Genomic DNA, 16,113 nt, shown 5'->3' on the forward strand with positions numbered 1-16,113 from the left:
TTATTATAAGAAGTGCCGAATGCTAGATTATTCATTACCACTGATGCTAGATCATTTGGGGATAATTTTGAGCAAGATCGTAATGTTTTAATGATGCCTCTTTGGATTCGGGGTGCTTGACCCCAGGAGGGTTTAACTTGCTAATCACAAAGAAGGGCACACAACCGGGCACCAAGGCATCACACACAATAGTCTCTCCCTCTCTTACACATGCACACACACACTCCTCTTCTTACTTCCCTTCCTCCATGCCTTCTACCTACCCTTTCCCTATAGTGCTAATAAACCATGGTTTCACTTCAAAGCAACATGCAGAGGACAGAACATTAAGCGGCAAATGCCCTCGGCAGAACTGCTAGCCAGCCAGTGACTGAGTGAGTTTGTGGACATGATGCCAGGGTTTGGTAATAGAATAGACCTTTCTAGTCCAACAAAGAGCAATACAGCAAAAGTGGACCCTCAGTAAAATCCTGACTTTCATGCCCTAGAGCCAGTAAAACGTGGCGGCTGCTTGAGCGCGTGCCTAGCAAGGAGATAATATTTGTACCCAACGGACGGTGCCAGCCAAGAAATCAGAAGGCCCCGAAGGCAGCAATAAGGCGTAATTACGGTGCTGGTGATCGTTATACAGCCATCTCTCCAATCAAAGCTCATGAATAAGAGATGGAGTACAAAAAAAAGAAAAACATTAAAATTAAAAAGCATTAAAAATGCAGGGGGAAAGAATGCAGTCACTGACTTGTGTGCCTGGATTTAAAGAGCCTCTTCTCAGTTTGGCTTGGTTACACAGTGGCACGCAAATGTGCACTGAACCGGAAACACGAGGGTTAAGTGGAGTAGTGTGTATCACTACAGAGGTGCCGTACTCAACTACAGAATCATGTAAAACTGGGTAATGCAGGAAAAATAATCAAACATGAGATAATAGAAAAAGAATAACCCCCATTGACCCTCATCAGCTCAGCTCACTTCATAAATACTAGAATCACAAGATCCTTTTAGCGCACTAATCACAGCTATTCATAGAATTCGTTGAATTGTTGAATACGTTCTGCTGTAAAATGCTCCATGTGAATTTTCTACATGGAAACATACATAAAAAAACACCGGTGCTGCGGTGAGCTGCTTGCGTGTGTGTGCGTGTGTGTGTGCGCGTGTTCACCTGAGAAGTCCGCTGAGCTCTCCTCAACACCACGAGCTGACTCCATTAACGTGCTGAACAGCGTGCCAATGGGGTCCAGTGGGTGTCCCACCCAGCCCTCCAAATTGGTGATGGAGGTCATCCCTTTATAGAGCGTTTCTAGAGACAGAGAGATTGTGTTACTCTGGTGCACATCTGTATGGATACACTAGTTAAGTGTATATGCTCTAGTTCACAGGTATGCAAACGTGGCTGAAGGATAAAGTATGATGTTCCGTGGTAACATCACACCATCCTGTCGTTGGTTATTTTCCTAGAACAGAACGCTTCGGTGAGTCTGCATGGCCTCGCACAGTCGGGTTTTTGTGTGTGTGAGGATGTACATAGCTTAAATACTTTCTGTGCGTGTCGTAATCTTAGCTCGTCACGCCACGCAGTTGCTTCGAGAGAGAAAGATTTCCACATTTCTGGCGTGCACAGACTTTCAGCATGACTTCTTTGTTGCGAAAGGACAATGGCGGACACCTGAGAGCTGCAAACGCCTCTGTCCATACAGCTCCTGTGCAAATCACTGCAATGGCACTTTCCATTCCAGCCACAGAGCCTGCTGATTTGAATGTGAATAGTGCTCGTGCGCTAGTCCCACAACAGGTATTCATTTGCATTTAAATGCAATTGACCCCAGCAACAGTGGGCATAAGTGGACATTGCAGCTAAAAGGGAGGAAAAAAAATACAAGAACAAAAAAAATAAAATCCCTCCAAATGTACATAACATCCAAAGGAATGATGGATTACACAAGGCTGAGATCGAGAGTCTTTTTTTTCAGCTCAGTTGCCCTGCAAAGCCGACTTCAATTTGTCCTGGTGTCAGAATGTAATACGTTTACAGGACGCTTGCTTGTTTGATGGATGCTGCGCATTGCATCTCAGCGGAGAGCACATGATCCGAATATTCGACACAGAATCGGGAATTAAGAGAACAGTACGCTCAAAATGTAAATACAGCTAACGACGCACAACCTCATTTGCATGGCGCTAACCGGCGCTCTCGCCATCACACAACTTATTTGTTGTGGGGGGGAGGAAAGTCAGACTGAGGATTAAGCAGAATGCGGAGCAGCTCACCGTTTTTGTGCTTCCTAAAAAACTCCAGCTGCTTCTGTTGCTGCCTGCGCAGTGTGTTAATGATGGCGATGGCCAGCCGCAGAGCCTCTCGCGGATAACCATGTGATCTCAAGGCGTCCACCCGGGCACATGCCGTTGGTACGTGTTCTGTAGGAAGGACACACGTGGAAAAAAAAAACAATGTTTCAGAATGCTTTTCTGGTACAACCAACATCCTGTAAAAACTCTTTTTTTTTTTTTTTTTTGCAAAAGAACAGTTATTTTACATTGGACCATTCCACAGCACCCTGCTTTGAGTATTTAGCCACGATTGTGATGTGTAGTTATATGTATATGCCCCCATGTTGAATGTTTTGTGTTAGGTGGAAACTAGTAAGGCAGCTAGTTTCTGTTCTGAACCTTTTCTGTGTTTGTGGTCAGTACAGCAATACGGAGAAGGCGGTAAAGGGCGTCGGAGTTACAAGATTTCAGTGTGATTGTGGTCAGCCTGCAAAATAGTATTGAAACCATGAACTTTCCAGGCATAACCTGGGGTGGGACCAAAGGGGAAAAAAAATAAAAAAAACAAAAAAACTTCTCCTTCCTCAGCTTGTGCCCGAACTTTGCACATTTTTTTATTCCACAGAAAACTGCAGACAAAGGACCAAGTCAGCACAGATGTCTTTTCTCCCCAGCTCGAGACGCTTACCGTGCCAGAGGGGCCAGCCACGCGAGTCGAACAGGGAGTTCTCAGTGCTGTCATGGTAGCAGTAGTTGGTGTAGAGGTCATCGCTGATAATGTGCTGCAGGTGGCTGTCCTGCCAGTGGAGGTCGCACGCCTCGATGGCCCTTGTGAACACTGTCCTGTGAGGCCTAGAGCTTGAATCTGAGAGAGAAGGGTGAGTGGAAAGGACATGGCAGTGTTATTCTCAAGTGCTCAAGCAAGGAGTAGTCTGCAGTCAATGTCCGAAATCATTGAAAAACGCTGCCGTTTTGCTTGCCGTTTTGTCCTTAGGTAGATGCAGACAAAAGACAATCGCAGTTTCATGCTGGCGGACTGACATGCGTTCACAAATTTCTATTCCAGCATTGTACGACTGCACGCCGTAATGAAAAACAAAACCAGCACGAACCAGTTAGCTAGCTAGCCAGGGTACTGATGTAAAGTAACATAACACATTATATTAGTAGACTGTGAACTACTTCATCTATCATACTGCAAGTTACTGGTGTAGTGTCACTGAATAAATGCTGGTTATCATTTTCCCAGTTAAATGACAGACTGTGAATCATTTTATTTTCCTCTAGTGCTCACTTTTCCGTTTGTAAAGGTTATCAAAAGCACAGTGATATATTGGATAACGCAGATCGCGGAAATTAAAGTGGTGATCGATGTAAGCACAAAATAGCTTTAAACAATAATAATTATGGTCCTGTAATACCACTCCTCTATATTCATGCCCCTGGCGCTGCGCCGAAAACTCAGAACAAAGCAAAGTACTGCCTCGGAGATATCATTTCTCAATTATTAGAGAACCGGAAATGAATATTTATAACAAAAGACTCCTTACAGACTATTTTGGACCTTACAAAAGCTCAAAACACAAAAAAAAGTTCCACAAGAGGCTCTTTGTTTAATTATGCCATGGGTTAAGAACTGCAAAGTGAAGACAAAACTGCAAAGAGGAGGAAGCGTCATTATTCCATTCAATTAGTCCCACAAAGCCCAATAAAATGTCAGGCAATGGCAGATTTCTGGGGTGATTAAAGGCTGATTTCTCTTTCTCACTCTCTCACTCTCTCACTCTCTCACACACACACACACACACACACACACACACACACACACACACACACACACACCTTGGTTGGCGTGGGCACCTTGAGGCAGAGCGTTGGTCAGATTGGGCAGCTCGTTGCCATGGTTACCATCCTCCCAGGGGCAAACGTCCACGCCGTTCCACTTCTTGAGCTGCCGGAGCCAAGAGGCCTTCTGTTCGGACTTACAGTGAGGATTCAGCACGATGCACATCCACAGTGCACCTGGTGAGAAAGAGATGGTTAGTACACATATGGGAGGAGGGAAGAGGGGCGAGAGAGAGAGAAGGAGGTTAGCACACACAAATTAGAGTAGGAAAGAGAGTTAGCAAGTGTATGAGAGGGAGAGAGAGTCTTATCACACAAGACAGAGAAAGAAAGAAAAGGGTTATCACAAAAAGAAAGAGAAGGACAGAAGACATACAGTTATTACGTCTGAAAGAGATAGACAGATAATGGGGTGACACAGAGGCATGACAAACTGGGGACAAAAAAAAAAACCCAAGAAGAGAAAGGAGAGACAAAGCTGAAGATAAGTATTCAGGTCCATATAGAACATTTTCCAATAATCCCCATTTCTTTCCTTTTGACACAATGAAAATGCTCACAAATGGTCATTGATAGATAGATGGATAGATAGATAGAGGCTATATATATATATATGTGTGTGTGTGTGTGTGTGTGTGTGTGTGTGTATTCCATTTATCTGACTCTCTTCGACTTCAGACACGTACATAAACAAAAAATAGGTCACCTGACTACTGGAATGAAAAGATCTACCTTTAACCGTTTTCACAAAGCCCATAGCTTCTGTGATAAAGCTAACGTCCCGAATCCCCCGCCGTTCTCATTTCGCTCCTCTTCTAAACATGCTAATCTGTGCTGCGCTCATTAGCGGCCCCGGCATAATTGTGTTCTGCACGTATTCTCTGAAGGTTCCCGAGGCCTGACACACTGTCATAGATTCTTTTTTGAAGGGTCAATTAGAGACAATGGCCATAAAATGTATCTATAAAGCATATTTCATATATCTAACAAAAGGTAGTGTTAAGTAAGAAGTAGGTCTATTTGGTTATTATATAATTGATAGGAAACTGGAAATAAATTGGAGAAAACCCCCCCCAAAAGAAATTTTTTATCTATTTTTATTTTAATGAGAAAAATAAACCATGTTAAAAAACTTGTATTTGCTTTGATACCTAATGGGGTGATTATTTGGTATTCCACAAAATTCTGGATTCTTCTATAAAACACAGATGGAAGGGATGCACAGCCACACAAACTACTATCCCCCTAAAATTCTCCTGTGGTGGACAGCTCAGAATTTTTGCATCCCACCGACTCACACAAACCAAAAATAACAGGAAGCGTTCACAGTGAGCGCTGGATCGATGGAACCTTTCTCTCTCAGGGTATAAAAACCTGGCCACATCTCTCTGGCTGGCCATTTCAGTGAGCGTCCGTGTGAGCTGTAAGTCACAGGGCTGGCTGCATTAGGCTGTGATGGATGAACCCCGGCGAGAGGCCCATGCAATACAGATCATGTACGATGGTTTAATCACTCCCTGAGCGTACCACAATAACATACAGAGAATACCTGCAACGGGGGGGGGCATGCAGGGGAGATGGGTGGAGGAGAAATACCATGTCAGAGCAGGAATTAGAGGTAGGGGGGAGCAAAGGCAGACAAAAGGGGTGAGAATGATATGGAAGGTGTGAAGGAAGGATGTACTGAGGAAATATAGAAAGAGATGACGTGAAGAGAAATGGGGGGAAGGGAGAGAAAAAAAAGAAGAAGAAAAAAAAAAGAGGAAATCTGGCGTGCCTTTTGTTTGGGCATTGAGGACAACAGAAGGAAGAGAGAGTATAATCAGGACACGCCACCCCGGTCCATACACCAGAATAAACCATTTTCAAACCACGAGGGCGAGGTTCAAAGAAAATATGTTGGTATGGGTATTAAAAATGTTCATTACAAAATATTTGATCAAATATGCTCTCTGCAAATATTAAAGCAGTTCTCACAAAAATCTCTTTTAATAATGTATTTACACGGTGTATTTGAGTACTAAAGTATTAGAGCACTGTTTGAACACTGTTCTTTTTACATTTTTCATTAATTTTATGTATTTCAAATTTTTTCCTCTGTTTTGTCTTGCACTATTGAGGTCTCCCTTGTTTATTAAAAATTATATTTCTTTATAGATATGATTTTTTTCTTTATAATGTTTCATTAAAAAAATCCTTTCTAAATCATTCTTTATCCCCACCCCATCACAATAGTGTAGCAGCTGTGCAAATGTTCAAGCATTTGCTTTAGGGAACTGCTTCAATAAACTTTTTTTTTTAATAAATACTCATTCAAAAATAATAATCAACACTTCATAAGAGGCTGTACTGTTCAAAAAATAAATGAACAGAAAATAAAATATTGCAGATTCACTGCTCTGACTTTTTGTGGTGTCTGTTAAACACTGTTAATATATTTCTGATCTCTTTCCCATCATTCCCTGCCAGCAATCCCATAATAACAGGAGGATTGTAGTGCATTGCATATGGAACGCCGAGGCGAGGCGAGGCAGGGCAGGCCACCAAGGCAGCTGTAATTCATTATGATGGAGATCAAGATAAGCCTGTGTGTTAGGGGAAAAATGCAGCGAGGAGAATATTAAACAAGGTGCTGAATCGTTTCGAGCATCTCCCATGCCTTTACCTCCACACCGTCTCGCTCAGTGGAGTTTCTCGACTGCGAGGCAGGGTCAATGTAAAGGATTAGACCCTGCTGCTGTAATTATGGCAACAGAGACAAGTCGTGGCCTAAATCACCCCCCCTTTCCCCCTCCCTGTCTTGCATCATCTTGTACGCTAATGAAACTCAGACACTGTTTAGATGAAAAGGCTTCTGTTTCAGAGCAGCACAGATTAATTGAAACAATTTCGAGCATCCCTGAATATATTCACGCAAACACACCCCCTTCCTCCTCCCCTGAGCTGCTCTTCCTCCTCCCCTGAGCTGCTGCTGCTTCTTTCACGGACCTGAGCCTTTGCTCGCCGTCTTCATCAACCTGCCGAGGCCCTTATCTCTACCCCTTACACCCAGACTCATGGCGTCCTTCACCAAACCCACCCACGCAGGCCTGTCTGCGGCAAACATGCTTTTGTTCTCTCCAACAAAAGAGGGGGAAATGAGAGAGGGGAAAAACACGCACGGCTGTATAAATCTGCACTGTAATCTTTCCAGTACTTCTTTCCGAGCCTCTCCCCCGCCCGTAGCATTAACCAGCCTGATCGCCAGTGTCACATTAAGTGTCCAGGATTTAATGAAACGGTCTTAGCATTATCGCTCCTGTCAGAGGGTTGGAGGTGGCGGAGGGGGAGCAGCCTTCATAACGAAGGCCTCTCCAATTACGGAGCTGACAGGACTAGCGATTCATCAGAGACAGTGAAGAGACAGGAGAGAGAGAGACAAAGGTGGATCGGGCACGGCCTTCTACTACTCCCTTTTCCTGCTCTTTAATGAGAACGGGGCCCTCTCCTTTTCCAAAGACTTGCCCTGAGACAAAATGGCTGCCAGAGACGAAAAGAAGCATCTGTGTCTGCTATACGCAAGGTGGCGAACCCACTGATCGCGAGCCGCACGCGGCTGTTTGACTGTACTTTTGCAGCTCGTCAATCTATCCACAGGTTTTCAGTTTAAAATCGGATTTTATATTTAAAAATTTAATTTTTTTATAAATAGGAATGCATTTAAAGGCCTTTGCTGAATCCAATTTGGATATTTTAAATGTATTATTAGTTGTCGTAGTTTTATAAATGCGATTTTTTTACAGAACCTCTCACTCGATTATGTTAGCCTATTGAACAACATCGTCGATGATTCATCATGGCAGAAGCAGGGAAGCGTACAGCTAAGTGCAAATATGAAGACGAGCACAGAATTTGTCAATTTGAATGGAAGGATATAGATTTTTTTGTTGAAAGAAATTTGCGGAAGGAAAGCCATGCTGCTCGATATCCCACACTTCGTCGTTGCATTTTAAGGCAGGAGCGCCGTTTTACTTTACTCGGTCCTACCGTGGCCTTGAAATACCCCAAAGGCAGCAAACTTTGCAAACACAAGGTAAACACCCAAACGTCAAACAGAGACGCAAACTCAGCTTTTTTTTAAAATGTATGGAGCTTTTAGAGACCTTAATATAAGCATCATATCAACTAGCATAGACATTTGCTAGTGTAAAAAATAAAATAAAATTCCTACTGTGAAGGAATTTGTGCTTCAGTGATATTTCTATTCTTTGTCCCCAAAAAAAATTATAATTTGGAGCTTTTAGTAATTGACCTTGAACTGTCATGGTACAGAAAAACCAGACATTACAACTCAGTTGAAACACATTTATATTCAGATCTTTAGAAGTGCTGGTATTTCAGTATTGCATTGGATGAGACTTGGGCTATTAAAGATAAGCCACAGTTTGCATATATATCAAGAAAAAGGAGGCTGGCTGATATTCTAATAAAAAAAAAAAAACTTATGTAATTAGGTGCATAAGTTATTGTGAGACATTTGTTTGCACATCTGTTGTTTGGCTCTTTTAAATACATATTTTTCTGCCTCATCATGCCAAACAGGTTCACCGCCACTCGCTATACTGATAAACAGCATTTTAATGATTTAAAAAAAACTGTAAAAAAAAAATATATAATAATAATAATAATAATAATAAAAATAAAAAACCTTTAGATAATGATGTCATAGCCTGAAAGCTTGAACACTATGATCAGATGGTAATTTTCATGTGCTCTACATACATTTTTTGAAACACGGCCCAACTGTACAAAATATATTTTACCGCAGTATGGACACATGAAAAGACAACACTATTTTAATCGTGAAGGAGAAAAAAAAATAATAAAAAATAAATAAAATCACCCCTTCACCCTGTGCTGAATCCTGAATTTTCTTTCTCTCTCTCTCCACATGCCCAGGAATCCAGACTCGCTTTAATGTGCCCGCTGGCGAAACATGACGCCGCTTACAGCATTGGCAGGCGTGATGGTCTGAGCAAGCCAGTCACAATTTAAGTGATTACAAATCCATCCAATTTGTGCCTCTTGCATTCCTGTGCTGCTTCGAGCTAGAGTTGTTGTTTTAACTCTTACAGACAATGACCGCATTGAACTGTAAGGATTAAGTATACCCACTGTCCAGCCTCTGAAGCCTACATTATAATACTGCAGACACAAAGCCCTGGAGTGGCTTTAAGTGGTAAAAGAATATGCAATATTGATCAGGAGCGGACGCTGCAAACGTGAAGGGCGGCAACGGATGCGGCTTTGGGAAGAAGCGATTCTGAAACCGAATGGGGAAAGAAAAAAAAAAAAAAAGTATCCTGAGTGACCTTAAGTATTTTGATTAGGAGTGTAACGGTACTGAAATTATGTAATTAAATGTTTCCATTTATTTAATTTTATTTCATCAATTTAGTCGATTACTCAATTTAATCATTATAAAAATAAAATACAAAAATAATTTTTAAAAAGTGTATTGCATTAATTTTATTTATTCCAAAACCAATAAAACCAACAAGCGGTTTTATGTTTTGCATTACTTCCCCCCTCTAAGTGTACCGAAATCGAACGGAAATGCGACGTAAAAACCGAGGTATGTTCCAAAACGTGAATTACGTGTTACACCCCTAATTCTTCTACATGCCACTGCCATGATTTATTCCTAACATAACCCAGGGTTCAGTACTCAAACATTTTGGTGGACAAAGGATTGAAAGCAAAGTCAGACTTCAGACTCACCGAGTTCGTCCCAGAGCTGGCGGTATTTGTCAGTCATGGTGGTCCCCTGCTGCCTCCACAGCGCCAGCCTTGGATCGGCCATAAACTGCTCTGTGATCAGCGTCAACATGCGAGCCCCGTTCGAGTCGCGCATTTTCAGCATCTCCCTCACCTGTGCAAATCAAAGTCAGCATCCTTTTAGAGGGTTTGAGGGTGTAAATGTAATTAAGATACATTTAGATTTAGGTGATACAAGATAGATTGCGTATTATAATGCAATGAACTGAAGGATATCTGGAAAGTCATATTACCTTGGAGAAGAGGAGGTTGAGCTGCTTGCCCGAGCCGTGGTATCCCCCCTGGGACAGGAAGAGTTTGACCTGTTCCCGAACCTGCTCCTCGTCCAGATGCCAGCAGTTCTCATCATCCACGCTGGCTCCAGCTGTGGGGTCCGGGGCTCCTGACACACAAGCCATAAACTTCAGAACACAAACGCTTAACAAACAAGGTGGAAAAAAAATATGCAATGAACTACATATAAAGAGGAGGAAAAGCTCATTTGCTGCATAGAGAGAGAAAAACCAGAGGATTCCATATGGCCAATAATATATTCTGTCCTAATCCAATCATGACAGTGATGCCGGTTGGAGAATTTTTTTTTTTTTTTTTTTTTTGTAATTCGGAGCGTTTGCAGGGTGGCGAGGAAGCCCCTGGAGAGAGACCAAAAAAAAAACTGCAGCTCTGATGGCTTAAATGCTTACAGTCTTGTTATAAAAGATTTACAAAGCATCACATCAAGTCAACTTCCTGCATTCCAACCATGACCTCACACAGCAGTGCCTTGATGAAAGCTCTCCCAGTCACCCCCGACCTGCCCACAACCCAACAACCCCCTAACCGCTTCCAAAATGTGCCAGTTAACTGTTTTTTTTTTTTTTGCATAATTGAAACATCCGCTTTAGATTTTCCCTTTCCCGACAAAAGGGAAATATAATATGGGCCATTGTGCCTCATGCCGGCATGATGAGAGTCTTTTAACCCCTGAGCTTTACTTTATCACTGCCAGAGACACCAGTGAAATAAAAATAAATAAATAAATAAAAAGGAGGAGGGTACTGCCAGAAAACATGGTGAAATCTGGTTTAGTGTCCTCTAAATGTATTAGAAGTGCTCTTTGTCAGGATTAAACACCTAAACCCTATCAAGTATCACGATATATTATTTTGCATTAAAAAAATATTAATAAAAATCAACCAAATCAAATAATAAAAAAAAAATACAAACTGAGGGAAAAAAATCAACTCCTTTCTCCTTAATTACTTTTCTATAATCATAATTTTAAAGTTAATTAGACAAATTTGCAGCTCATTTTATTATATATATATAAAAATAAAAAAATAAAAAAATAAATAAATAAAAAAGGCCAATAACACAAACAACAAAATGTTTTTGTTAGTCTTAACTATAGAAACAAACACTTCGGGGTGGATGTGATATAAAATAAATTGGATTCTAAACCAAGCAGATATCAGGCAGCGCTGGAAACCATGTTATCAGGAGATATCAAGATACAAGGCCTCACCGTGCACTTGGTTGATCTCGGAGTTCTGCGAGAGGATCTCGTCGGCGAGTTTCTGAGCGGTGGGCAGCACTTCTGTGTGATGCACTGTGATGAGGTACTGGACAAACTTCTGGAGCTGATCGCGATTCATCTGGAAAAGTGTCTCGGAAATCGGCAAGTGCAGTTTGACCTGTTCGGGCCGCCGAACGCGGTACAGTGACAACGCAACGACGTGCGCACAGTAAAAAATGTCCTTGTTGCCACAGCTGCACGTCACTGACGTGATCTTGCAGCGGTCAAAGCTGATGGCAACGCTGCACAACATCTCTGGTTCGGACGGCGTGGCTGGTTCCGTCACGGTGCCGCTGAGATGAAAACCTGAGTGGGAATAAAAAGGAAGAGGATTTTTTTACATATATATTTTTTAAAGAAGGACTTCTTAATATAGATTTTGTTTTATTTATACTGTTGCAGTATAACTGTTTGAAACATGAAGGTGCTTTAAATAGAATGATGAATATTTTAGAAATGAAACCAGAGAGCATGTCTGGGCCATTTTATACCCAAGAGTAACCAAGCAGAGAAAAAACGGAAAAAGAAATGCTTGCTGTTAATTTGAAAATCAAATTTTAAAAAGATTTCAGTCATTTGACCTTATTTACAATCTTACCAAGCATCAGGGTCAGGCACAAACAAGAAAATTCCATAAATGTGTTTTCCCCCCAGAAATAACATCTTACAAAAAAATAAAAATAATAATAAAAAGTATAAAGTATGTTTCACAGTTTTAAATACATTAAAATTTGTTTTAAACAGAATGTTTTTTTTATTGATGGATTAGTGCAATACACTGTGGAACATGAAACGTTGCAGATACCTTCCTTTTCTAATTTTAATAGAACAGTCTTTCCCAATATCCCCCAAAACACACCACTCAATAAGCAACTACTGCGCACACACACACACACACACACACACACACACACACACACACACATATATATAAAATCTTAATCCTTATTTTTTGTACAGTTATTGTGCTGAGAAACTGTGAACAAGAAATTACAAACTATACAACAAAGCTCCAGACAAGCAGAAAGAGACAGGAAGAGGAAGTGAGGTCTCTGATTCCCTGTTGGTGAACAGATGTGTGTGTTTGTATGTGCGTGCATGTGCACGTGTGTGTCTGGGGAGGGTTGCGAGTTGACTGGCGTGTGCCACTACAAAGGGCCGGGTTTAAAAAAAAATCTGCTGCTTATTTGAATAGCATTTGATGTTAGACCAAGAGAGGCGGAGAAGTCACACGCTGATTAGGAAGTGAAGTAGACACTAATGAGTCACTGCCGACTCAGAGTCGTCTCGGCGAGTCGGAGAGCATGATTTCTGTTAAGAATCTTCGCGTAGAGCAAATGGTTATTGAAAGTAAAAGAAGGCAAAAACAAAATAAAACAAAATAAAACAAAATTTAAAAAATTGAAAAAATATATATATATATAATGCCTGGAAACCAGCCCCCTCAACCCTTTAAGGAAAACTTCTTGATGTGGTTACCTGCTGCATTATTTTCTCCCCTTCACAAGGGTAACACTGCTTTTAAATCCACTCGGTTCTATGAACAACAACAACAAGGCTAGAGCCAGAGTGGATAAAGCCAAAGGGTGGGGGATGCAGATTTGCAAGTTTTCTCATTTCACTTCTCTTCTGTAGATGCTGACCTTGCACTAGCCACATATCCTCTTTGTGATGCTAAAAATATTTTGATCTCTCAATAAAAGCCTTCAGCTTGTAGGCAGGCAGAAAAAAAGAGAAGAAAAAAAAAGAACAAGCTTTTTTCGAAAAGACTACTACTACTAATGCTACTACTACTACTACTAATAATACAATCAAATTCTGTGTGTTTAACAAGATCACTATTGGTGGTCGCATATTGAACGCGATACGGTGATCAGTCTGCCGTTTTTCATTTTTGCGGTTTACACTACTAGTTCACGCTCACTAATGTTCCTCTTGGCTCAGCTCAACTGCCTTGCATCTGAGGCAGCCTGGATTCCCTGGGGCTTGTCTCAAATCGACCTTTCGTTCCAGATGTAGCACGCGAACTAGAGATTCACACTTTGCGTCTAGACCGTGTAAGTGGTTTAGTTTGCTCTTATTCATTCACACGAAGGAAAAAAGCGCTTTGGTGCAAATCTGATGATCGGATTTTGCCTGGGCACTTCGACTGTGCCCAATACTGCGCTTTGTATTTCCAAACCGCTTTCCTTAAATAAAACAAAAAGGAGGCGGATTCTGATGGTGTAAACGGTGAGCAGTGTGTAGGAGTCTCTTTTACATTCTCTAGCAATTGTATTGTGCATGTAGTGAACATAGGTGCCGAAATAACAACGTAAACACGCATGAATTTCTGCACAGTGCGCGCATATATATATATATATATATATATATATATATATATATATATATATATATATATATGATAAACCCTACACAGTGCCCTAGGTAATGTGCCAGCACTTTTGTTTAGCATTATTTAGCATCTTGTTTCTTGTGCGTTAAATGTTCTTTCATGAATGTTTAGCAATACTGATTAGTTCCAGAAATCCACGAATTTTGGATGCACCCCCGCAGCCCCTATGGCACTTTAGTGAATTCATCTAGACATTGTCACTGTAACATTGTACAGTATTTGACCAAATACATAGTTTAAAATGTTATTCCAAACATTCCTGAATATTTGGTCCCGCTGTGGATTCCCACAAATTTTAAGACAATCTGCTAATCTTGCTGTTGGTTAGGTTCCAAATGAAAACCCACAAATTTTTAGGGGTTGACTGTATATACACTTTATAGACAAAAGTATCGGGACACCTGACTTTTCCAGTGCATCTTCGTCAAACCGTTGTGTGTCAAAGCACAAAGTTGGAGGCACACAATATTGGTATGTACATTTCTAGATGTATAAAAGGACAGGAAAATAACATACCAGTGTGGCAGTACAGATGCTCCCCCATCTTACGAACAAGTTACGTTCCGATTGACTGGACGTACCATGAATCTGTTTGTAAGTTGTTAGTGTTTGTTATTGACTACGCTTTATACTAAAACAAATCCAAATACTGTATACAATATTTTGTATTAGGTAATAAAAATTTTTTTTCTAAATTTGACTTTGAGAACAGGTTTGTCCGTATCCACAAAAGTTCGTTAAGTGAATGTTTGTATAGTAAAGCATCTGTATTTCTGTATCTTTTCTCATGTAATTAAATCAATAGAATTCTTTTTAATCGTGGTATAATTTCTTTAGATCATAGGTCCAGCCATTTTTACAGAGCCGTGTAAAAGTGATATCCATTCCTTTCATATTTGTTGACTGACGTAGCATTTTAATTTGATTGTACCATATATTAAGTGTGTAATATATTATATATATATATATATATATATATATATATATATTTAAAACACATGAGAACATGTTCCATACCACTAATTGTAACTCTAAGTGGATAAGATTAGATATCAAATTATTGCAGTATATTTGCAGTGAAGAATAAGAGGGATGTACATCAGGATATGTTTTTATTAAAAAAAAAATAATAATAAATAAAAAAACATTGTTAGGGGTTGGGATATGTATCAGGTGGTATCGCTCCAACAGCATGCCCATATTAACCTATATGTATGTATATATGAATATGTAGCACTGTGTGCTAATGAGCGAGGCAATAATTTGCACTCTATAATAAGGCGAATGTCATTAATGAATGTTTTTTCCCAGCTGGGATTACAGGAGTTAAGAGTATTCGATTGGAGGAGTCATGACAAATTGTTTTTCATTCAGATATAGTGAAACTAAACAAAATCTATAATATTAAATCCACCATACCAACTAATGTTACAAAAATAGACTACCTCTGACCAGATGTGATTGAGAATAAACTACAGGCTATTGAGGACAGAAGGAGTCATTTGGGACTTAACCATGACAGGAAACATGGATACCCTGTACACTTTTTTTGGCACCCATAAACTCACCCCACCTCCCACCACACACACACACCCCCGAAGACTTAATGATTTTCTAAGCATGGTGATCCACGCAGGGGAACTCTTTAATGAGCAGGCTGCTATGGGTAGACAAGGCCGTGCAGGGAGCGACACTTCTCTCCCCAGTGTTTCCATCTCCCATCTCCCGGACAGTTCATCAGCCCTGAACCATCTGTTAGCTCGGGTTAAAGACATGCCCGTGTGCTGCCTGCTATTCTCAGACACGCTGGTAAATCATTAAGCCATACCTCCTACTGTACTCTGCGGGGGAAGCGAGGCTGCAGTTTCTCTTTATGATGCTAGACTAACGGTTGAATTTGGAAAATGACATTTGCATCATTTCGCATCATGTCATTGAAGGTACATCGAATCCAAGACAGGAGGAGGTAAATCCACTACGTGTTGTCTTCTGACTGCCCAGTGAAAGCGAAACACCAGAGTGTTTTGGGATGTCTGACTTATAGCTGCAGATGTTCATCACCGTTATATGACAAATAATTATACTCCCTGCCATATATATCCTGTCTTTATAGGCTGTGGATGGCAGGTAGTAACACGTGTGCTGATGGATCATGTAGGAGTTACATCAGAATCTTAAAACCTGCATCAGCCTGGCTTCCGGGGGGGATTTACTGCCTTAACGCCCAGCGCCT

General features: G+C 40.8%; 1 protein-coding gene across 2 annotated transcripts in view; it reads right to left on the minus strand.

The window, feature by feature from the left end:
* zswim6 (zinc finger, SWIM-type containing 6) overlaps positions 1-16,113 on the minus strand; it is a 51,144-nt gene that overhangs the window by 10,502 nt on the left and 24,529 nt on the right. For both annotated transcript variants that reach the window (XM_046861059.1, XM_046861058.1), the window contains exons 2-8: positions 11,435-11,791; positions 10,164-10,312; positions 9,874-10,024; positions 4,111-4,290; positions 2,957-3,133; positions 2,269-2,415; positions 1,163-1,300 (exon numbers count right to left, since the gene is read on the minus strand). In XM_046861059.1, coding sequence (XP_046717015.1) covers positions 1,163-1,300; positions 2,269-2,415; positions 2,957-3,133; positions 4,111-4,290; positions 9,874-10,024; positions 10,164-10,312; positions 11,435-11,791 — 1,299 coding nt within the window. The remainder of the gene's footprint in view (positions 1-1,162; positions 1,301-2,268; positions 2,416-2,956; positions 3,134-4,110; positions 4,291-9,873; positions 10,025-10,163; positions 10,313-11,434; positions 11,792-16,113) is intronic.

This window comes from Silurus meridionalis, chromosome 11 (assembly GCF_014805685.1).
Source record: "Silurus meridionalis isolate SWU-2019-XX chromosome 11, ASM1480568v1, whole genome shotgun sequence".
Lineage (NCBI taxonomy): Eukaryota > Metazoa > Chordata > Actinopteri > Siluriformes > Siluridae > Silurus > Silurus meridionalis.